Source organism: Antechinus flavipes, chromosome 2 (assembly GCF_016432865.1).
Source record: "Antechinus flavipes isolate AdamAnt ecotype Samford, QLD, Australia chromosome 2, AdamAnt_v2, whole genome shotgun sequence".
In the NCBI taxonomy this organism is placed as follows: Eukaryota; Metazoa; Chordata; class Mammalia; order Dasyuromorphia; family Dasyuridae; genus Antechinus; species Antechinus flavipes.
The window spans coordinates 298,492,878-298,516,361 of record NC_067399.1 but is presented as its reverse complement, the minus strand read 5'-3'; the positions used below and the strand labels follow the sequence as shown (position 1 = coordinate 298,516,361).

Genomic DNA, 23,484 nt, shown 5'->3' with positions numbered 1-23,484 from the left:
ATTACTCTAAATATAATTAAATCAGTCTATCGTTGATATTAAGAAAACTCCCACCACGTGGCAGATTCTTTGCTAGGCTCTGAGGATACCCTGGGGGTGTTAACAATCGGTGCCTAATTAATACTTATGGTTTGGTAAAACTGAATCTCAGTTCAAATCCTCCCTCTTTCTGGCTTCTGTTTTTAAATGAGTGGTTTCTAAGGTCCTTTCTTTACTTCTAGAAATGCTGAGCTTACGAAATGACTTGGAAGAAGCAAAAGTTTTCCAACGGTTAAAATGCAATATAGTCCTTTTTTTTTTTTTTTCCAGCTCTGTTTACACATAAGGACTCGTTCTTTATGGTTGAGTGTGAATAAGTAGGGCCGGTGTGGTGTGGAGGAGAGAAAGGAGCCGAAAGGCAGGATGCGTTAAGAAGAGATGAGATTATAAAGCACTATTTGAACTCTGATCCCAGGATGAGGACACAGGTGAGTCCCACTTCAATCCTACACGAAGACTTTTAATTTTATTCTGTCACCTCCAATTCTTTTGAGCTTTACTGATTAGGTTTTCTTTTCAGTAGAGCAGATGATAATTGGATTTAGAACAGGCAGATACCTTAGAGATTGTTTAGAACAACCTCTTCAGTTTATAGATGAAAAAACAGGTTCCTGGCAACGGGATCTGAACTCCTCTAACTGTGGAAGGCCTACACTGAACAGAGTAGGCAGGAGAGTTAAGGATCAAAAAGAAAATGAACTAAATCCAAAGTGAGGAAACTGCTGCAAGCAGAAATCCTCCTAGAAGAAGGACTTAATGTGCTGGGGCAAAACCAAGGCTTTATATTCATTAAAAAAAAAACACAAGTGAACTGGACTATCATATAATCATTCTTAAATCTTGAATAGCAGTTTTCATAGTAAGTTTATGGGTGAACAATGCAGGCATTCCTCAGTCCTGTGGGACCAGTCTCCAAATTTTTTGCCTTGTAGCAGATACAGAACCAGAATTAGTGTGGCAATATTTAGTTATAAAAAACAGCAATTGTGAACATGTCAAGAGATGTGATAGACCACCTGTTTCTGGCTCTCAGGTCCCTGAGAAATCTGAGGACCTCCTTCAGTAACCACCTGGTGCTGGTCAGTGAAATACACTTTGCCAAAAAGTGATATCATCCCAGAGTGCAAAGGATTGTTGCTATGCCAAGTTGAGGGCAGAGCTTAGTTTTGGGAAATAGGATGTCTCCAAAATATTTTTAAAATTCTGATGGGTAATTTTTAACCTAAGGGGACAAAGGTTTTTAGAAAAAGCCTGAATTCAAATGTATGTTGTATGACTCCAAATCAAGTTACTTCCCAGTTGTCACTGGTTATGTTAAAAGCTTAATAACGATGATGATTACTAGAATTTATAAAGAGCTTTAAGGTTTAAAAAACACTTTACAATTATAATCTTATTTGGTCTTCACAACAATCCAAGTAGGTGAGTACTATTATTTTTCCTCATTTGACAGATGAGGAAACTGAGGCAAAAAGAAGTGCAGTGATTTGCCCAGGGTCAAACAGCTTGCCAGCTGCAGGTAGGCGGTGAAATAGATGGTGGGGAGGAGGTCAGATGTCAATGGGGGTACAGTGTCAGGAAGATATGAGTTCAAATTCAGCTTCACACACAATATAAGGGACATCAAAAGTAAATCATTAATAGGCTATTTGGGCTTTTCTTTAAATAACAATAAGGTACCATCAAAAAAGTTTCATGTAAGTTCTACAAGGTATGTCTATACTAATTTTTCTCCTAATAGTGAAATTTTGTGGCATAGTCACTGTACTCAAAAACACTACAATAGCTAGCATTTATACAGTGCTTTAAGGCTTATAAATGGAAATATATATATATAAAACATTAATATATGTATTATATATTATATCTATCCATATATGGTTTAGATATATTATCTCATTCAGTCCTTATAATGTTGGGAGGTAAGTGCTATTAAAAGACAACTTTAGGTGACACAATAAATAGAATATATTAGCTAATAATAATGGCAGTAGTAGTAATAGTAGAACTAAGGGTCCGAGTCTGAATTTGAATTCGGACCTTCCAAACTCCAGCACCCACTTCATGGTGTTCAGTTAGTCCAAATCTTTATATCTAAAGGTGAAGTGACAAAGGTTAGGGTAACAGTTTGGACTTAAACTTGCATTTAAGATTCCCAAATCCACCTTTTATATTAAAAACTGGCCTATCAAAAAAGAAAAAAAAGAAAAAAAATCCGGGGTTAAAAAAAGCTTTATTATCACTCAAGAAAGAAACGATTATTGTGCACTTCCTATGTGCCAAGCACTATGCTAGGCCCGGGGGATACAAATCCCAATGAATGGGGAAAAAAAAAAAAAAAAAAAAACAAACCCTCCCCTCCCCCCATCCCACCCAGCCTTTTACTACCTGCATAGCTGGGATGTCACTCTGCCCAGCTAACGAACTGCTGTTAGCATCTCAGCAGTTTGCTGATCCCATTAAAAATTAAATGAAAAACCTCTCCTTTTTGTCCCTAGAGCTGGAAAAACCCTAATAAGGTAAGGCGGATAGAGTAAAGGGTCTTAAAGCTGTTAGGAGATGAGCCTTAGAAAGAACGGCTTAGGCAATTTCCCCACCGGCCCCACCGCCCGGGGTGTGCACCAATTTACGGATTTAGCTGAGTCTGGGGGTCGTCAGTCTGTGCCGGGCCCTAAAAAGTCCACACCACCTGAGAGGAGGTTTTTAGGACCTAGCAAGAACCTCTCCCGGAAAGGGAAGGGGCCGGATCAGCGGAGTCCTCGGAGAGGGGCCGCATTTGAACTCCAGAGAGGCAAAGCCTCGCAGCAGCTGCAGGAGGTGCGGGCAGCTGGGCCAGAGCTGTGGGGCACGCGCGCTGGCTGGGTTTTGGAATGGGGGGGTGCAGGGCGGGAGGGGGGTGGCGCGGGAAAAACCTGAATGCGTGCGTGCTGCTTGTTCAAGTGAGCGTGAAGCATGCGGGGCACGCTCCAGGGTTGCTTGCTGCAAAGGGCAAGCCGCGGGGCTCTTGGGAACCCCGGAGCGCGTTTCCCGGCACCCCTTCTCTTAGCTAGACTGGAAAAGTGTTAGGAGCAAGCTTTCTTGATCTGCTCTCCGGACCGTGAATCGGCCTCTGCTGAACTTAGGATCCGGGCTTTTTGCCTCAGTTTCCACTTTGGTAAAATGGGGATAATAACTACCTCCCAAGGTTGATAGGGTTAAATAAGATAATATTTGTATGGCGCTTAGCACAGTGCCTGGCGCATATAAATGTTATCAATAGGTAAATATTTTTAAATGTTGTCCCGGGTTGTCTTGAAAGTTAAATAAAACATTCATGAAACCCTTAGCGTAGTGCCTAAGGGGTCCTCAAACAACGGCCCGCGGGCCAGATGCAGCAGCTGAGGACGTTTAACCCCCTCCCCCAGGGCTATGAAGTTCTTTATTTAAAGGCCCACAAAACAAAGTTTTTGTTTTTACTATAGTCCGGCCCTCCAACAGTCTGAGGGACAGTGAACTGGCCTCCTATTTAAAAAGTTTGAGGACCGCAAAATTTATTGTTATGATTCCTAGCTGTGGGACTTTGAAAAAGTCACTTAACTCCTATTGGTCTCAGTTTCCTCAATCGTAAATAATGATAGTGTATAATAATAAGACTGTAAGGGGTGATAATAGTACCTACTTTCCACTGTTGTGATAGTCAAATAAGATGATATTTATAAAACACAGCACAATGCCTGGAACATAACTAAATAGGTGCTAATTATTTGTTGCTATTCCTAGATGGGGGACTTTGAAAAAGTAACTTAATCCCTGTTTGCATCAGTTTCTTCAGCTGTATATAATGATAGTTTGTAATGATAATAGATAATAGGGGTTGATAATAGCATTTGTAAAGCCTTTAGCTCACAGGGTGCCTGGCACATAGTAGATGCTGTGTGTATTATTACTGTGACTCAAATGGATAGAGCATTGGACTTGGAATTGGGAAGCTGCAAGTTCAAATTCACCTTGGACGCCTATTACCTTTCCAATTTCCTTAACTGTATAATCAAGATAACTACCCCATCCCTATCCCCAAGGACTGTTGTGAGGATCAAATGAGGTAATAATTGTGAATCGCTTTGCACAGAGCCTGGCACATCATAAACTCTCTATAAATATATATGTATATATTGCCCATCAAAGTTGAGGGGTTCAAATTTGCAGGAATGGGGCTTTTTGAGACCAGGGAGCTGAGATAAGACCTAAGGAATCTATTAGGTAGGTTGTTCCCATTTCTCTAGACATCAGTTTTCTCACTAGTGAAATAAGGGGGTCAGTTGATCGTTTTTTTCCCAACAAATGTAGGTGTTACTATAGTAGATACTAGACGTGGGGTCAGGAATTTGTTCATTGGGCCTCAGACTTTGTGGGCATCTAGATATTGACTATCAAGTACTGAGCTGCGCTGAGAGTTAAAAGAAAGGCTAAAAAACCTAAAACAAAACAAAGTAAATCAACCTAGTCCCTGCTGTCAAAGAACTCACATTTTTATGTTGCCATGTATGTAAAATTAGAATAATAAAAGTACCTAAATCCTAGAAGTTTTGAAGATAAAATGAAATTATATTTGTGCAGTGCTTTGCAAATTTTATAAACTATTATTAATAACATGTTTTCAGATTTCTTTATTTTTTCTGCCTAAAATTAAGAGTGCTTTATAATCCTTTCTCTACAGCTTGTATAAATATAAAAGGGAAACCCCTTTGTTCTTGTTGATGAAAGCCAAGCATTTGGGTTTTTTTGGTTTGGGTTTTATTTGCTAATAGATTGATATAAAAAAGGAGAAAATGTGGTCCTGGTAGAATACCTGGCCTTTTGTTTTATACTTTTAAAGATCTATGATAGCTTTGGATAGCTGATTCTTAAGACTTACAAAGCATTTTGAACATTTTTCTTTTTGAAGTCTTCCTACAATCCTTTTAAGTTGGGTCCTATAGTTTTATGTTGATGTTTTTCAGTAACTTCAGTCCTGTCTGACTCTGTGATCCCATTTAGGGTTTTCTTGGCAAAGATATTGGAGTGTTTTGCCATTTCCTTCTTCAACTCGTTTTGTTTGGCAAAAATGAGGCTAACATGGCTGTGACTTACCTAAGGTTACAGAGCCAATAAGTATTTGAGACTGGATTTGAATCCAGTTCTTCTTGATTCCAGCCCCTGGTGCATTGCATAATCTTATTCTTTCTGCTTGGGTAGGGCCTGCTGGTAAACCTCAGGGTTACTCATGCCTTCAAACAAATCAAAATTTTAATTAATTTAAAAAAAAAAAAAAAGCATTAAGTCCCCCCCTTCCCCCGCCCCCTCCCCTTGATTATCTACAATTTATCCTGAATATATCTCAATTATACATGGTCATTTACATACTGGTTATCCCTTCCTCCCATCCTTTAAATTGTAAACTCCTTGAGGGCAAAGACTTGTTTTTATCCATTTTTTTGTATCCCTACTCCTTAGGACTGTGCCAAATTGACTATTTTGAAATGTGATAAAAGAAAAGCAAAAACATGCTTCTTGCCCTCTGACCCCAAATTTTAATGGAAGTGAATACATATAGATAATTCCATAGATACATACTTATATAGGTTCATAATTTTAATGATTAAACCTTCCCACTGCATAAAGACTCTGGTTCACCCTACTTATAGTTTATAGTGTAGTGCATGTATGTAGTATATGATTTATAGTGTAGTATAAATAGAAGTTATTCTTGCGAGTAAGTACTCTTAGAATAATATGGCAGAGTTCCCATGGTCTTGTGATGGAGATAGCCATCTGCACCCAGGGAGAGGACTATGGGGGCCGAGTGTGGATCACAACATATTATTTTCACTTTTTTTGTTGTTGTTTGCTTGCATTTTGTTTTTTCTCACTTTTCCCCTTTTTAATCTGGTTTTTCTTGTGCAGCATGATAATTGTGGAGCTATAGAAGAATTGTACATGTTTAACATGTTCCATTACTTGCTTTTTAGGCGAGGGAGAAGGGAGAGAGAAAAATTTGCAACACAAATGTTTTGCAAGAGTGAATGTTGAAAACTGCATATAATTTGAAAATTAAAAACTTAAAAAAATAATAGGCAAAGAAAAAAAAGAATAATATTGTAGGTAAGGCTACCTATTAGCAATGGAGAGTCAAGTCTGGAGTCAAGAATGCTCCTCTTCCCGAATTCAAATTCTGTCTCAGACACTTCCTAGCTGTGTGACCTTGGAAAAGTCACTTAACCCTATTTGCCTCAGTTTCCTCCTCTTTAAAATAAACTGGAGAAGGTATCCTGCTCCTGTATCTTTGCCATGACCCAAATTGGGTCATGAAGAGTTAGACACAAGTGAACAACTTTTAGAATGAGATTTTTAGTAATTATGGGTCCATAGAAGATGCTCAAATGAATGTTTGCTCTGCTCTGTAAGCCTAGAGTAAATCAAAATTCTGATCCTGGTTTGCTTGGAACAAGTACTTGGAACCTTTCACATTTTCCTTTTCAGGCATATAAGTTCCTCTTGAATGGCCCAGGCTGATAGTGTGATTTACGGGTGAGTTTGAATGTTTTATATGGAAATAATTCTTTGACAGATCCTAATTTTCTAAAGAGGGAGGTTGCTTGGCAGTGTTAATGATTACAAGTTGTTTATTCTGATTGACTTTAATGAACAACATCTGGACTTTTTATATATATATATAAACAGCCGAAGAATATCAAATCCTTCTGCTTTTAAGAGGGAGTTTGAGGAGGAAGTTGTATCATCAGTGAAACACCTGTGTTTACAAGTTTTGTTTCTTTTCATAATTGTGCTCCCTGCTGGTAATCCTTTGATGAAGGATGGCATTTTCATTTGTTTTCATAGTATTTACATTTGGTCAAGAAAAGTGTTGCATATTTTAAATGATAACTTGGAAACCTTTAGTAAACCCAGAAGGCAGCATATATACACAGATCTACCTATCTGCTTAAAAAGAGCACAATTTAAATATAAAAATGCTTCATTTGGTATTTAAAAATACTATCATTTGCAGTTTTTTATACTAAGAATAGCGCCGTTATGGGGGAACCCTTGTGATTGTGTGTGAAAGTCATCAAAATAGAAACAGCATAGCTGCCTTAAGAAATAAAGGTTGTTTGCTTTGTCCTGGGTATCTTTGTAGAAGGATGGGCAATCCTCTCTGAAGCATGGTATTAAACAGGGAAAATTGGTGTTTGGTTACAAATTTGACTTGCCTTGTGAGTCCTCTTACTTAGATTCTGTGAGTCTGTGACTAATTTGATTTCCCAACAAGGTGCCTTTTAATTGCACCATCTGTATAAGTAGCTGCTATAGTTTCATACTTCCAGTTGGGTCTGGCTAACATTGTTTTGAATTCTAAAGAAAGCTAGACTTTTGATTGACATGTGTTAGGACAGGGCTTCTGAAACTTTTCTACTCCTGACCACTTTTTACCTAAGAAATTTTTATGTGACCCCAGTTATACAAGTATATGAAATAGATATACAAATCAAATGTTTATTGATAATAAATCATAATTTCAGTTACAAGACCCCATATGGGCATCTAAAACCACAGTTTAAAAAATAGGGTTTTATAGTGATGATTTCTAAAGGAATAATTGGATGCTTTGTATGTTTTAGGCAATAGTGAATAGGCTACAGCTCCAGGCTTTTTTTTTTTTTTTTTTTTTTGTGGGTCCCGGACCCCTTTGACAGTCTAGTGAAGTTTGTGAGCTTTTTCTTAGCCATGTTTTTAAATAATTCAAGGAAAGATCAAATTTCTATTAGGAGTTTCAGACTCTTCTTCTGTAAACCTTTCCTTCTTAATATTTTGCTGTATTTCAATATAATTGAATTAGAAGGAGCTAGATACCTGGTGCAGTGGATAGAGTGCTGAACCTAAAGTCAAATTTAGCCTCGGATTTTTAATACCTTGTGTGTGACTCTTGATAAGTCAATCAATTTGCCTCTGATTCAATTTGTTCAGTTGTAAAAAAGCAAATAATAACTGTACCTATCAGCTTGTGTAGTAGTGAGATAAAATTGTGTATGTGTGTGTATATATATATATATGTGTATATATATATATACACACATATGCTATATATTATGTATAAATTTATATAAACAATATATATAAATATATCACAATTACACGTAAATGTTATAATATATAAACATATACAATACATAAGTATATCATAGCTTATAAGTTATATATAATATATATCAAAGAAAACTTAAAGTATATTTTGAATATGAACAAAATTTAAGGAAATGTGGACATATTTTAAAATTATACATTTTAGAAATGGATAAAAATAAAAACAAAGTTTTAGAACCTAATCAAGTAACTAGAGAATTAAATTACAATGGAACTATTTTAGATAGAGCTGACCTTTTTTTACTTTTTTCCAATTACATGTAGAATTTCTTTTGCATTCATTTAAAAAAAGATTGAGAAACAAATTCTTTCTTTCCTTCTCTCTCCCTCATTAAGAAGACACACAATTTTTTTTTTTTTTAACCATGAATGGTGGTAATTTGTTTTGCTTGACTTTGCTAATTTGTTACAAGCATTTTGTCTTCCTTTTTTCTCTCCTTAAATTGGAAAATTCAATGGAAAATTATGGAAATTGGAATAATAATGGAAAAATAAAGTGAAAGATTAAAAAAATAAACTATGATCTTCAGGTGAAATCCAGTTTTCAAAGCAAAATTGAAAAGACATTTAATTTCATCTTTTTCTCTTATGAAATGATCCTCTTAGATTAAATGTGCATTGATCTGATAATTAAAGTGTCTGTTATACTATAAAACAATAAGAATTTAAGGTATTTTAAAATGAGTTTTAATTTATAAACTGTTTTTCATGTAAAAATACTTTAAAAAAGGATTAAAGATTAAAACTTTTATAAGTTCAACAAACATTTATTAAGCAGGATATGAGATGAGACATAAGTAAAAGAAAAGAATTAATTTTTGGTCTGAGACTAATGCAAAGAAATAGAAGGAAAGATGCATGAAACTGTAGGGTTACTGGAGTGTGGCAATGAAGGATCATTTATTTTTTTCCAGTTAGGAGGAAGCAGGGTCTTTTGCTGAGAGAAAGGGGATGGTCTGGTGATCTAATGAACTAAAAGAGAGAGGAAAAAGTTTAGAGCAGATGTTGTAAAGAATGTTTGAGATTGAAAAAAGGTAGTAGTGAGGTTTTGGTTCCTGATTATTGTTGAGCCATTTTAGTTGTGTCCTAGCCTTCATGACCCTATTTGGGTTATTTTGGTCAAAGACACTGCAGCAGTCTGCTATTTCTTTGGCTCATTTTACAGATGCGGAAACTGAGGCAAATAGGTTAAGTGAATTGCCCAGGGTCACATAGCTGGTAGGTCTCCTTACCTCCAGGATCAGCACTGTATCCACTATGCTAGCTAGCAGCTATCCCTGGTTCAAGGTAGCTAGTAAGAATTTATAGCTGATAAAGTCTAAATTTTTTTATGATAATAGTTTTTTTTTTTATTTTTCAAGATATATGCAAATAGGGTTTTCAACATTCACCTTGCAAAACCTTATATTCCAAACTTTTCTCCCTCCCTCCCCCACCTCATCCGCTGAACAGTAAGCAATCCAATATAGGTTAAACTTGTGCAAATCTTCTAAACATATTTCCACATTTAGAATGCTGTCATTCATTCTAAATGGTTTTTATCAAGTCAACAGGTACTTGGTGGCAGGCAGTGTTCTAAGTGTTCTAGCAGTTTTCAGGGTCTGAGAGTTGGGATGATGGAAATGCACATTAGTGCACAAAATATAAGGGTGGAGGGTTGTGTTCAACTGTTAGAATTAACGCCAAGAAGGGAGGAAATTAAGACAGAACAGGGTTGGTAGAGTGGGAATTCTAGGCACATAAATTTTGGATGTACTGAAAGAAAGGTTTTTTAACTCTCCCATTTTACAGATGAAGAAACTGAGATCCAGACTTAGACTTGCCTGAGGTCTCACAGCAAGATTCGTGACAAAAAGGGGAGAGTAGACCAACCCAGTCTTCTAAATCTCATCCTTGTGGGATATGAAAAGATAGCTCAAAATAGAAGGCAGTTCTAACCAAGTAAGTATATTTTCCTGCTTTCTCTCATAACTGGGAGCTCTAACATAAGAACCAGTTTTGTTTGTTTCTTTGTTTATTGCCATTCTTTGTATCTCCCTTGCTTAGTTCAGAGCCTGACATGTAGGAGGTGATTCAATAAATGCTTATTGATTGTTAGCTGACTAAGTAATGTTATCTTTATATTATAAAGAACTTGAGAGTGAGGTCTTTGTTTATAGCTACTGTATCTCTAGCACCTAGCAGGGGCTTTGCATGTAAAAGAACCTAATAAATATTTGTTAAATCAAATAGAAGCTTAGCAGGAGTGGTCTATATAGCTTGGTAGCTGGATGATATGGTGAGAGACCTGAGTTCAAATATGGCCTCAGTCAGTCACTTCCTAGCTCCTTTAGGCAAGTCACTGTTTATCATCTCAGGTTCCTCAACTATAAAATGTATATGCTATTAGTATATAACATATACTATAACATATATTTCCCAGGATTATTATGAGGATCAAATGAGATTTCCTGGTACATAATAGAGACATTAAATGCTTGTTTGCTCTCTTTTTCCTAGTACCCCCTTAGTTAGAATAATGAATTTTAGTGATTTCATCATTTATTTGAATCTGCATTGAATATTTCTGTTGGTCAAGAACTCTAGTGACTATATTTTACATAATAGTTTCTTTATTTCTTCTTTTTTCTTCTTCTTTCTTCTTCTGTCACATAACTAGTAATTGTCTGAGGTCAGATTTGAACTCAAGTCCTCCTGACTTCAGGGCTAGTGCCCTGTCCACTGCACTACCTGGCTGTCACATAATGATAATTTCTAATAGTTTGATTTCAGATACTTATGACAACTTCACAGGATTTACTATTTGTGTTTGTTGGGATCTAGTTGTTACAATAATTCTTTAGGAGCATTTTTGGTTTGGGGGGTTAAGATCAGGAGTTTCCTTAAAAAAAAAAAAACAACCTATAACTGAATACAAAAAATGTTGCTTTTTTATTTAGCAGAAATATGACTCAGGAAAGTAGTTATGGAAAATGGACTGTTTCCAGCAGTGATGAAAGTGAAGGTGATGAAAAGCCATCTTCACTTGATGAAAAGAAGACATGCTTTGAGAAACCTTCTACCTCTTCTCTGCCTAATTTGGGGCGAGATGTGCTGAATGATCCTGGATACACATGTTCTGATGCCCGGAAAGCTGCTCACCGCAGGAAATTATCACCAGTGAAATTTGACAGTAAAAGTTCGACTTCCCAAATCTCGCTCCCCAAAAAGCAGAAAACTTCCCAGGAAGATTTAGGCTGGTCCCTGTCAAGTAGTGACGAGGAATCCCACCCAAAAGGCCCATCAAGGCATCCAGTTAAGGAGGAAAGATGTCCCTCTCCAAAAGAACCATATGAACATAGACCTAAAGGTAGTCAGCCTCCCATCTTCCCAAAGATGGAAGAGGATGATGTCACTTCCGATGAAGCCCAAGAGTCTTTGGATCTGTTAGATGAGAAGAACCTATTCAGATTTTATCTCACCAAAGTCTCAGGAATTATGCCCAAGTATAACTCAGGAGCACTCCACATTAAAGGTAGGAGGTTTGGGTATGCTTGTAGTACTGAGTAGTACCTGAGATTCTTGCAGGAAAAACTACACATACACACAAACAGCAAATTTAAAAGAGGAGTTTTAAAGTAGAAATCCTGAGGCAAAGAGATATTTTTCATATCATCAATCAGCCCTTGGTTTCCTGAGCTTACTTAATACTTAATCATAATAGGATAATTAGCTAGAATTTGATAACTTTTTATTCAGATAAAATATTAGCAGCAACATTATTATCGGCTTATATTCCAGTTAAGCTTATTGTTGATTATGAGAAGACCCTTTAAGAAACAACATTATCAGAGCTAGGGCGCTATAACAAAAAAACCCAGCATTATATCATCGGTACTTTAAGCACAGTTACATTATGGCAAGGTATTGTGATAATGTATTAATGCTTTTAATATATTAATGTTCACTGTGGTAGACATTGACGAGAGTATGCTTGTGTTGGCTACACTACCTTGTAATTCCTGTGTTCCAGATGATCACACATTGAAATCTGGAAGAAGCCTCAAAAGCTTTCTAATTCAGCTGTTTCATTTGTAGCTGGGGACCTCTGATCTAGAAAGACTAATTGATTTTTTTTCCCCAAGACTATATAGACAGGAAATGACAGAGCAAGGATTTCAATCTAGGTTTTTTGACTTAAGTGAAAGCTATGTGGATAGTATCACACTTGGAGTCAGGGAAAGTCCTCTTCCTGTGTTCAAATCTGACCTCAGATACTTAGTAGTGGTCCTGAGCCAAGATTTGAATCTGTGTTCTCTGATTCCAAAATCAGTAATTTTGCTAATGCATTTAATTTTGCATTGAGAGTTTCTCTCAAACTGACTTTCCAGTTAAGCATTTTGCTTAAAAGGTTACTATGCCAAATGATTAAAGATATACATTTTGCTTTTGTTTACTATTCTATAAGATAATATGAAAAATATATAAAATATATTTTATGTATTATATTTTGTATAAAATATAACAGATAATATAAAATATATAAATACATAATATCAATAGTTATAATAATAGTTACAGTATACATAGCGTTTTAAGGTTTGCCAGGTATTGTACACATATACCTCATTTTATCCTCAAAGCAAGTTTGGAAAGTAGATGTTACAGACAGGTCCCAGTCAGTGCGAAAATGGAAGCTACGAAACAATGGGTCATGTGAATTTGATGTTATAATTATGCAAAATATGGTCATTATGCAAAAAATTCACTTTAAGAGATTCATTATTCACACCAACATATGTCATCATTATTGTTATTGGCATTATTATATTGCACATAGGAAAGAATAAAATTCAGGTCAGTTTATTAAGAAATTACTTTTTGTGAAATGATAAAGTCATCAAGATAAAAGACAACATAATCTTTGTTCTCAAGGAATTTAATAATCTAGGGCACAAAACAAATAAGACTAATGCAATTTATAATGTATAAGAGAAGTTCAGATAAAGTAGTGTGTAAAGTTTATAAAGGAAGAGATTGTAGGTGGGGTCCTAAGGAGTCAGGGTAACCACTTCATAGAGGAAATAGCAACTGAACTGGGCCTTGAAGGAAGAGAAGAATTCCCAACATGTTCCTAGGGGATGATTGCTTACTAGACATGGGCCTAAAATATAGAAATGAGAAAGGCCAGAAAAAAATTGGAAAATAGTGAGTTGATCAGTTTATCTAGAAAAATAGAATAATACCAAAGGGATATGAGAGATAAAGTTGAAAAGAGAGATTTGTTTCTTAACTGTGGATGCCAAAGTACAACATTTGTATTTTAACCTGTAGACAATTTATCAAACATTTATTAAGTACTAGCCACTGAGTTAGGCCTTCAGATAACAACTGTGCAAAATGATGCATTCCTTACCTTCCTGGAATTTTTAGTGTAAAAGATAGTAGGGAGCCAGTGAAGGTTTTTGAGAAGGGAACTGGTGAGGTTGTTAGACCTATGTATTAGGAAAAGTGACTGAAAAGGAGAGAAAATCTAATCATAAAATGTTATATTCTTGTCTTTTATGAAAATTCTTCATTTTAGTCTTTTAAATCAACTATTTTTATTGATTGTGATACTATTATATTGATTGTGATACAATATTTAGTAATTACTACTGATAATCTGTTACAAATTTATTGTGTCATAAGTAAGTCTTTGTAAATTTGGATCATGTATGTATTTTCTCAATAGATATTTTATCTCCTCTTTTTGGGACTCTCTTGTCTTCAGCTCAGGTGAGTTTATTATTTTTTTTGAACTAGAATTCAAATAACAAATATTTTTGAGGTTTGATCCTTACAGCAATACTGGGAGAGAGGTGCTGTTATTATTTTTATTTTATACCTGAGGAAACTGAGGCAACAGATTTAAGTGACACAGGGTCACCTTTACTCCCCTGTTGAAGCTGGATTTGAACTCAGGCTCAAAATTGTGATCCTAGGCCCACAGGTCTAACCAGTCACCTTAGTGGTTAATTGAAATGATTAAACTTCTTTTCATTTTGAAGTATTTAGAGATTTTGAAAAGCCTCTAATCTCCTTAAGAAATAAAAATAATATTTTATATTATTGTTAGGAAACAATAATAATAGTAAACAATTTGTTATTATAAAATAGGATTTACTATGTGCCAGCACAGTGCTGAGTGCTTTACAATTATCTCATTTCATTTTTGCAACAACTCTGGGAATTTGAGGATGAGGAAACTGAGGCAAACAGCAATCAAGTGAATTATTCAGTGTCATACAGCTAGTAAGTGTCAGAGGCAGGATTTGATGTCATCTACTATCACCTAATTGCCTCAGAAGTAAAAGTAGCCAGGAATTGGGAATAGGAATTAAAGTTCTACTTTACGATTGACAAACTATATAGCTGAGTTAGTTTTACTTGGGATACTGTACATAAATTATACATAAATATATGTAATTTATACTTTGATGATTCCTTAGTTTTCATTCCCAGAATTAACCTCAGTTCTCATTTAGATGACACATGAAAGTTTACAGTCACTCATTAGTGTGACTTAAGAAATTATTTCCTCCACCCACATGTGCAAAAATGTCTGTGGACATTTCTTTCCTTCTCCCTCCCTTTTTATAGTTGCAAGAAACTGGAAACTGAGTGGATGGCCATCAGTTGGAGAATGACTGAATAAGTAATGGTATGAATGTTATGGAGTATTATTGTTCTATAAGAAATGACCAGCAGGATGATTTCAGAGAGGCTTGGAGAGACTTATATGAACTGATGCTGAGTGAAGTGAGCAGAACCAGGAGATGATTATAGACAGTAACAATAAGACTATGCGACAGTCTATTCTGATGGAAATGGCTCTTTTCAATAATGAGAGGATTCAAATCAGTTCCATTTGTTCAATGATAAAGAGAGCCATCTACACCCAGAGAGAGAACTGTGGGAATTGAGTGTGGACCACAACATAGCATTTTCATTCTTTTTATTATTGTTTACTTGCATTTTTGTTTTCCTTCTCAGATTTTTATCTTTCTATCTAGATCTGGTTTTTCTTGTGCAACAAGGTAACAGTATAAATATGTTGGATTTAACATATACTTTAACATATTTAATGTGTATTGGACTATCTGCCATCTAGGAAAGGGGGTGGGGGAAAGGAGGGAAAAAGTTGGAACAGAAGGTTTTACAATGGTCATTGTTGAAAAATTGTCCATGCATATGTTTTGTAAATAAAAAGCTTTAATTAAAAAAAAAAAATTTCCTTCAGGAGGCATTGACAATTATATAGCCCCATTTCATTGGTGAGTAAATGTAGACTGAGAGGTCAGGTAACTGACTCTTGACTTGTTGCTGACATAGAGATAGTAACAAGAGAAGAGTAATGAGAAGTAAAGCTATAGTCACTTTTTTTTTTTAAACAATAGCTTTTTATTTTCAAAATACATGCAAAGATATTTTTCAACATTATACAGAACTTTGTATTTTCTCCTTTCCTCACATTCTCCTCCCCTATATAGGAAGTTATCCAATATATGTTAAATATGTGTAATTCTTCTATACATATTTCCATCATTATCATGCTGAACAATAAAAATCAGATTAGAAAGGGAAAAAAATGTGAGGGGAGAAAAAAAAAGCAAACAACCACAAAAAGATGAAAATACTATATTGTGATCCTCATTCAATCCCCATGGTCTTCTTTCTGGATACAGATGGCTGTCTCCATCACAAGTCTATTGGAATTGTCCTGAATCACCTAATTATTGAAAAGATCCAAGTCCATCACAATTGATCAACGCATAATCTTGCTATTGCTATATACAATGTTCTCTTGGTTCTACACACTTCACTAGGCATCAGTTCGTGTAAATTATAGTCAGTTTTAAAACAGTAAACAAAACCTGCCAAATTTTCATGTCCCCAATCAGCTGGTAAATTTCCATTCCATTCATCTTCCTCCATCTCCTTTGAGTAAATGTATTTGTTTGTATATCGGAGAACTTCATATAGTTTGCCCCAGGCTGTATTAGCTGATTTTTTTTTTGTTTGTTTGTTTGTTTGTTTGTTTTTGGTTATTTGATGTCTTAGCTCAGGCTTTTAATAGCTATTCTGACCCTGGGGAAAAATACTCTCTCTCCTAAGCCTCAGTTTGTTGTTTGTCTTTTCTTTTGTAAAGTGGGAAATAACTTAGTAAAACTGAAAGCATTATAGATAAGTTAATATTGCCAGATTTCACCTATGAACTTAGCTTCATTTTCTGATGCTATAAATCACAATTACATTGTACATAAGTACAATTACATTACACAAAAATTGCATTTTTGTCATGTAGAAAAATAAACAGAGCCCTGAAAAGCCAAAATGGCCCCAGAAAGGGGAATCTATGTACTCAAATAGAACAGAAAATGTTGTAAGTGCCTGCTTATGTATCCTTAAAAAAGGCATTGAGCAGAAAAAAGGGAGTTGCAAAAACAAGTAGAGGGAGAGACTATAATGTCAAGTGTAGGTAAGAATCAGAGTAAATTTTGTGTGCTCAGCAGAATTTTCCAAGTCAGGCCTAGTGAGAGTGGGAACCAGTGTCTGTTGGTTTATAGGTCTTTAGATGTAGGTTAATCAATCAGCAAACATTTATTAAGTACCTACTATGTGCCAGGCACCATTAGAAGCTCTTAGGAAATGAACCTTGTTTTTTAGATCTTTGAATTTAGGGTTAAGAATTTTTTTTTTTTTAATTTGTCTAAAGAGTGATGCATTTGACCAACTTTTTTTTTTTTTTATTTTTAATTTTATTTTATTCAATAATAACTTTGTATTGACAGAATCCATGCCAGGGTAATTTTTTTTACAACATTCTCCCTTGCACTCGCTTATGTTTTGATTTTTCCCCTCCCTCCCTTTCCCCTCTCCCCCCCCCCCCCCCAAGATGGCAAGCAGTCCTATATATGTTAAATATGTTACATATTTGCCGAACCGAACAATTCTCCTGTTGCACAGGGAGAATTGGATTTAGAAGGTAAAAATAACTCGGGAAGAAAATCAAAAATGCATATAGTTCACATTCATTTCCCAGTGTTCCTTCTTTGGGTGTAGCTGTTTCTGTCCATCATTTATCCATTGAAACTCAGGTCTCTTTGTCATAGAAATCAACTTTCATCAGAATACATCCTCATACAATATCGTTGTCGAAGTGTATAATGATCTCCTGGTTCTGCTCATCTCACTTAGCATCAGTCCATGTAGGTCTCTCCAAGCCTCTTTGTATTCATCCTGCTGGTCATTCCTTACAGAGCAATAATATTCCATAACATTCGTATACTACAATTTACCCAGCCATTCTCCAATTGATGGGCATCCATTCATTTTCCAGTTTCTAGCCACTACAAACAGGGCTGCTACAAACATTTTGGCACATATAGGTCCCTTTCCCTTTTTTAGTATCTCTTTGGGGTATAAGCCCAATAGAAACACTGCTGGATCAAAGGGTATGCACATTTTGATAACTTTTTGGGCATAATTCCAGATTGCTCTCCAGAATGGTTGGGTTCGTTCACAACTCCACCAACAATGCATCAGTGTCCCCGTTTTCCCGCATCCCCTCTAACATTCACCACCATTTCTTCTTATCATCTTAGCCAATCTGACAGGTGTGTAGTGATATCTCAGAGTTGTCTTAATTTGCATTTCTCTGATCAATAGTGATTTGGAACACTCTTTCATGTGAGTGGTAATAGTTTCAATTTCTTCATCTGAAAATTGTCTGTTCATATCCTTTGATCATTTATCAATTGGAGAATGGCTTGATTTTTTATAAATTTGAGTCAGTTCTCTATATATTTTGGAAATGAGGCCTTTATCAGAACCATTAACTGTAAAGATGTTTTCCCAGTTTGTTGCTTCCCTACTAATCTTGTTTGCATTCGTTCTGTTTGTGCAAAGGCTTTTTAATTTGATATAATCAAAATTTTCTATTTTGTGATCAGTAATGGTCTCTAGTTCATCTTTGGTCACAAATTTCTTTCTCTTCCACAAGTCTGAGAGATAAACTATCCTATGTTCCTCTAATTTATTTATAATCTCGTTCTTTATTCCTAGGTCATGGACCCATTTTGATCTTATCTTGGTATATGGTGTTAAGTGTGGGTCCTTGCCTAATTTCTGCCATACTAATTTCCAGTTATCCCAGCAGTTTTTATCAAATAATGAATTCTTATCCCAAAAGTTAGAATCTTTGGGTTTGTCAAACACTAGATTGCTATAGTTGACTATTCTGTCTTGTGAAGCTAACCTTTTCCACTGATCAACTAATCTATTTCTTAGCCAATACCAAATGGTTTTGGTGACTGCTGCTTTATAATATAATTTTAAATCAGGTACAGCTAGACCACCTTCATTTGATTTTTTTTTCATTAATTCCCTTGAGAGTCTCGACTTTTTATTGTTCCATATGAATTTTGTTGTTATTTTTTCTAGATCATTAAAATATTTTCTTGGAAGTCTGATTGGTATAGCACTAAATAAATAGATTAGTTTAGAGAGTATTGTCATCTTTATTATATTCGCTTGGCCTATCCAAGAGCACTTAATATTTTTCCAATTATTTAAGTCTGACTTTATTTGTGTGGAAACTTTTTTGTAATTTTGCTCATATAATTCCTGACTTTCCTTTGGTAGGTAGATTCCCAAATATTTTATGCTATCAACAGTTATTCTGAATGGAATTTCTCTTTGTATCTCTTGCTATTGGATTTTGTTGGTGGTGTATAAAAATGCTGAGGATTTATGGGGATTTATTTTGTATCCTGTTACTTTGCTAAAATTAGGAATTATTTCTAATAGCTTTTTAGTAGAATCTCTGGGGTTCTCTAGGTATACCATCATATCATCTGCAAAGAGTGATAGTTTGGTTTCCTCATTGCCTACTCTAATTCCTTTAATCTCTTTCTCGACTCTTATTGCAGAGGCTAGTGTTTCTAGTACAATATTGAATAATAATGGCGATAGTGGGCAACCTTGCTTCACTCCAGATCTTACCGGGAAAGGTTCCAGTTTTTCCCCATTGCATATGATACTTACTGAAGGTTTTAAATATATGCTCCTGACTATTTTAAGGAAAAGTCCTTTTATTCCTATGCTCTCAAGTGTTTTTATTAGGAATGGCTGTTGGATTTTATCAAATGCTTTTTCTGCATCTATTGAGATGATCATATGGTTTTTGTTTGGTTGGTTATTGATATATTTGACCAACTTCTTGATGAAATGCCTTCTCTTTCCAGTTCTAGATGAACATATTCATTTGGTTTTGGCCTGTGACTAAGACTAGGATGCTTAACACAATTTTTACCTTACTAGCTAGCCCACATAAATTGGTAGGCCTATCCTATCTACCACCATATATCTGTCAATGACCATCCCCAGGTATCATGCTTTTATGGATTTGCATCAATCTGTATTTGTGAGGAGAAAAAAAAAAATTGATGAGTTTTGCACATATCAGGATGTCTGATCTTCTGAATCAGTATTAAAAAGTCTTATTTACTTTTGTTATAAGTGACTCGGGAGCATTTAGAGCTATAATTATGTAAAATTTTCTCTTAACTTTGAGCCAATACCTGTCACTTTTATGTATGGAAAGGAAATATGAATTCCAAAGAAAGTGACTTATCTAGGAATTGTAGTGATGCAAATAAAATCGCTTTTAAATGTGAGTCTCATAAATTCTTTTACTCATATTACACTAATGATTTCAATTTCATGATAATATAATACATATTATATATTTTCAATATTTCAGTGATTATAATCAGTTCAATAATTTCAATGATTATAAGTTAACCAATAAGCCTATGTAACATATAGTCCATAGTACTCAACTGACTGTAGACAAACTATGTAGTTGACAGTTAGTTTCGTGTTGATGGCCAAGCTACTCTGCATAAACAACTTGAATGACGTATTGGTAACTGAAATGTTATTTTTCTTGTCTCCCCCTCAGTTTAACTACTGCTTTGAAGTGGACTGGCTTGTAAGACAGTACCCACTAGAGTTCAGGTAAGTCTCGTGAAATTATGTAGCCTAATGATTTTAAAATGTCATATTTCTGTCAATATGAATCCCATTCACCTTTTTTTTGAATACCTTCAGAAGCAACAGAATAGTTTTAAAAGACAAATTTTATTATGCACTTCATTCCTTCTACAGATTTTGTTAGTAGTTGTTAATAATGTTAATATTTGAAATATTATGTTAATACTTGAAAGATTTTGTAGCCCAAGGGAACATTAGGAATTTAGCTCCTTCATTTTAGAGAGGCCCAGATAGGACGTGTGGCTTTTCTCACCTAAGGGGTAATAAATGAGGTAGCTGGGTGTGCTCACAATGTCGTCTTCCTTTGTGGTCATCCCAGAAATAGATAGAGACAAATTCCAATACAGATGTCAGAAAGTAATGTATTTTTTTGGTTTGAAAGAATATTCAGGAAGATGTGTCCTTAAATATGTTTTTCTATTCTAAATTTAAAAGCTTCTTAAACACATCCAGCTTGATAAATTTTTAGTGTTTTTCTGTCTTTTAAATTCTTTCCTTTGATCACTATCTTTTTTTTTTATTTAGGGATTTCACACCTACTCATAGAGCATAGTGTCATTTTTAGGTTTCCCTTCTCATCTTTGAATCTTTCACATCCTAGAATATGATGCAGAATATATCGTTAGAGTATTACTCAAGGACACAGAACCTTTGGAAGTCTGGCTTTAGCATATTTTCACATGATAGGATTTCATAGGAACTGGGACTGAGGAAAGCAGATTAAAAATGATTGGCAGGGAGTTAGTTAAGAACTATAGGCCAGCTGAATTTAGTATTTTCATACTATCATTTTCTGATGCTCAGAATCTCATAACTAAAAATATTCTCAGAGACCATCTAGTCTAACTCATAATTGACTGAGAATATGATTTGATTTCATATTAAACTACTGGTTGGTCATCCAGTCTTCCTTAAGACCTTCAAAATAACAGAGAATCCATTATATCCAGAAGAACATTCGTTCTACTTTTGAATAGTTAATCTAAGCAATCTCCAGTTCCTCCAGTAAAATATTGATCATGATAGGAACAGTAATAATTTTTGATGTTTATATAATGCTCTAAAATTGTATTCCATGTATATACATACATATCATACATGTATGTGTTACTTGCTCCTTATAACATTTATGTCCAATGCAAGCTTATCAACCTTGATTTACAAATGATGAATTTGTAACTAGATTGGGCCTTTAAGCCCAAGCCTCCTGTTTCTTAGTCTTGTGTTCTCACCATGTTGTGTTAAATGTATTGTTTAGTTTAAAAAATAGAAGGGAAAGATTGGGATTCTGTGTAAAAATGAATATTTTTGCATATGTGCTCCTTTGAATTAAGGAACTTGTGATAAGAAAACTATATCAGATCCCTATCAGTGCAAGAAAGCTATCTTAGAGAATTAACCCTGGAGTACTAGATATTTAAAGTGACTTCATAAAGCCAACCAGGCTATGTGTCAGCCATAGGACTTGGGATTCAAGGATTCCCCCCCACCATGAACTATTATGTATGCCATATATATATATATATTAGATATAGTGATTGGGGCAACCAGATGATGCACTGGGTGAACATTGCACCTGGAATCAGGAAGACGCATTTTCAGAGTTCAAATTCACCTCAGTCACTCACTACTTGTGTGACTCTGGGCAAGTCACATAATCCTGTTTGCTTCCATTTCCTCAACTGTAAAAGGATTTGGAGAAAGAAATGGCAAATCACCACAGTATTTATTTTTTTGAGCATAATAGATTTTTATTATAGTGATGCATTTATTTTTAATACAATCCTATTTTTTCAAAATACATGCAAATATAGTTTTCAGCATTCACCTTTGGAAAACATTGTGTTACAAATTTTTTTCCCTCTTTCCACCTCAACTTTCCCCATAAACAACAAGCAGTCTGATATAGGTTAAACCATATTTTCATATCTGTCATGCTGTGCAAGGAAAATCGGGTCAAAAGAGAAAAAAGATAAGAGAAAGGAAAAACAGTCGACAAAAAAAGATGAAAATTCTACTCTTTGTTCTATATTCAGTCTCCATAGTTTTCTCTCTGGATGCACATGGCTCTTTCAATCACAAATCTATTGGAATTGCCTCGAATCACCTCATTGTTGAAAAGAGCCAAGTCCATCACAGATGATCATCATATAATCTCGTTACTGTATACAGTATTCTCCTGGTTGTGCCCTTTGCACATCAGTTCATGTATGTCTCTTCAGATTAAGCCATCTTTCTGGCAAGAGTTGGGAGATGTGTTTTATCATCAGTTTCAAAGTCATGACAGGTAGTCCTGCATCCTTGAAGACTGTGCTAGGTAGATGTAAGTTCTGTCTGGTCTTTCCTAGCTCTGGTAGATGATGGATTATGTGCCATCCAAGGATCTGTGTAGAGAGGTCCGTCACTAAAAGGTTGGCCATCAGGTGCTGAGTTTTTCTGGCCACAGGAAATAATGAAGACCATCTACCAACGTCCTTAACTTTTTTTTTTTTTTAAATCTGTACTCCTTTGGCAATCTGGGTAAGCCTAGGAACTTCCTTCTGAAAATAATGGATAAAATAAAATACATAAAATTAAAGAGAAAATTTATATTGAAATGTAGTTATTAAACTATTTTTTAAAACTATGTTTATACTTATATTGGATTACTAGCTGTCTAGGGGAGTGGGGTGTAGGGAGAAAAATTTGGAACACAAGGTTTTTCAGGGATGAAGTCTGAAAACTATCTTTACGTGTACTTTGCAAATAAAAAGCTCTTATTAAAAATCAAAATAAATTACAGATCTAAGATTTAAAAAAACCTTTAGATTTTACTGAGGCATCTAGGGGGTTGCACTCTTTCTTAGGACATGGAGTATCCCTACCAATAAGTTCATTGCACTTTTGAGCTCTTAAAAAAGGCTTTTGTTTAAATGCACTGGTATCTCAAAGAGGAAGAGACACAGACCAGAAGTGCAATCCTGTAAGCATGACATATTCTTTGGTTTGGTACAACCAGTTCTGTTTCAGGGGATTAATATCATATATTTCTGATCTCATTCCAGGAAAAAGCCCATCTTGCTTGTGCATGGGGACAAAAGAGAAGCTAAAGCTAGATTACAAGAGAAAGCAAAGCCTTATGAAAACATCTCCCTTTGCCAGGTAATTTGCTTTTTTTTTTTTTTTTTTTTTTTAATGTTTAAAGCCTTGAATGCTAGAGCCTGAGAA

General features: G+C 35.1%; 1 protein-coding gene across 3 annotated transcripts in view; it reads left to right on the top strand.

The window, feature by feature from the left end:
* The window catches only part of TDP1 (tyrosyl-DNA phosphodiesterase 1), a 170,779-nt gene that overhangs the window by 330 nt on the left and 146,965 nt on the right, over positions 1-23,484 (top strand). For 2 of the 3 annotated variants that reach the window (XM_051977416.1, XM_051977414.1), the window contains exons 2-8: positions 310-467; positions 6,538-6,585; positions 9,991-10,140; positions 11,139-11,713; positions 13,913-13,956; positions 20,186-20,241; positions 23,322-23,418. In XM_051977416.1, coding sequence (XP_051833376.1) covers positions 11,146-11,713; positions 13,913-13,956; positions 20,186-20,241; positions 23,322-23,418 — 765 coding nt within the window. In that variant the 5' untranslated portion in view covers positions 310-467; positions 6,538-6,585; positions 9,991-10,140; positions 11,139-11,145. The remainder of the gene's footprint in view (positions 1-309; positions 468-6,537; positions 6,586-9,990; positions 10,141-11,138; positions 11,714-13,912; positions 13,957-20,185; positions 20,242-23,321; positions 23,419-23,484) is intronic. The other variant, XM_051977415.1, reaches the window with a different exon arrangement.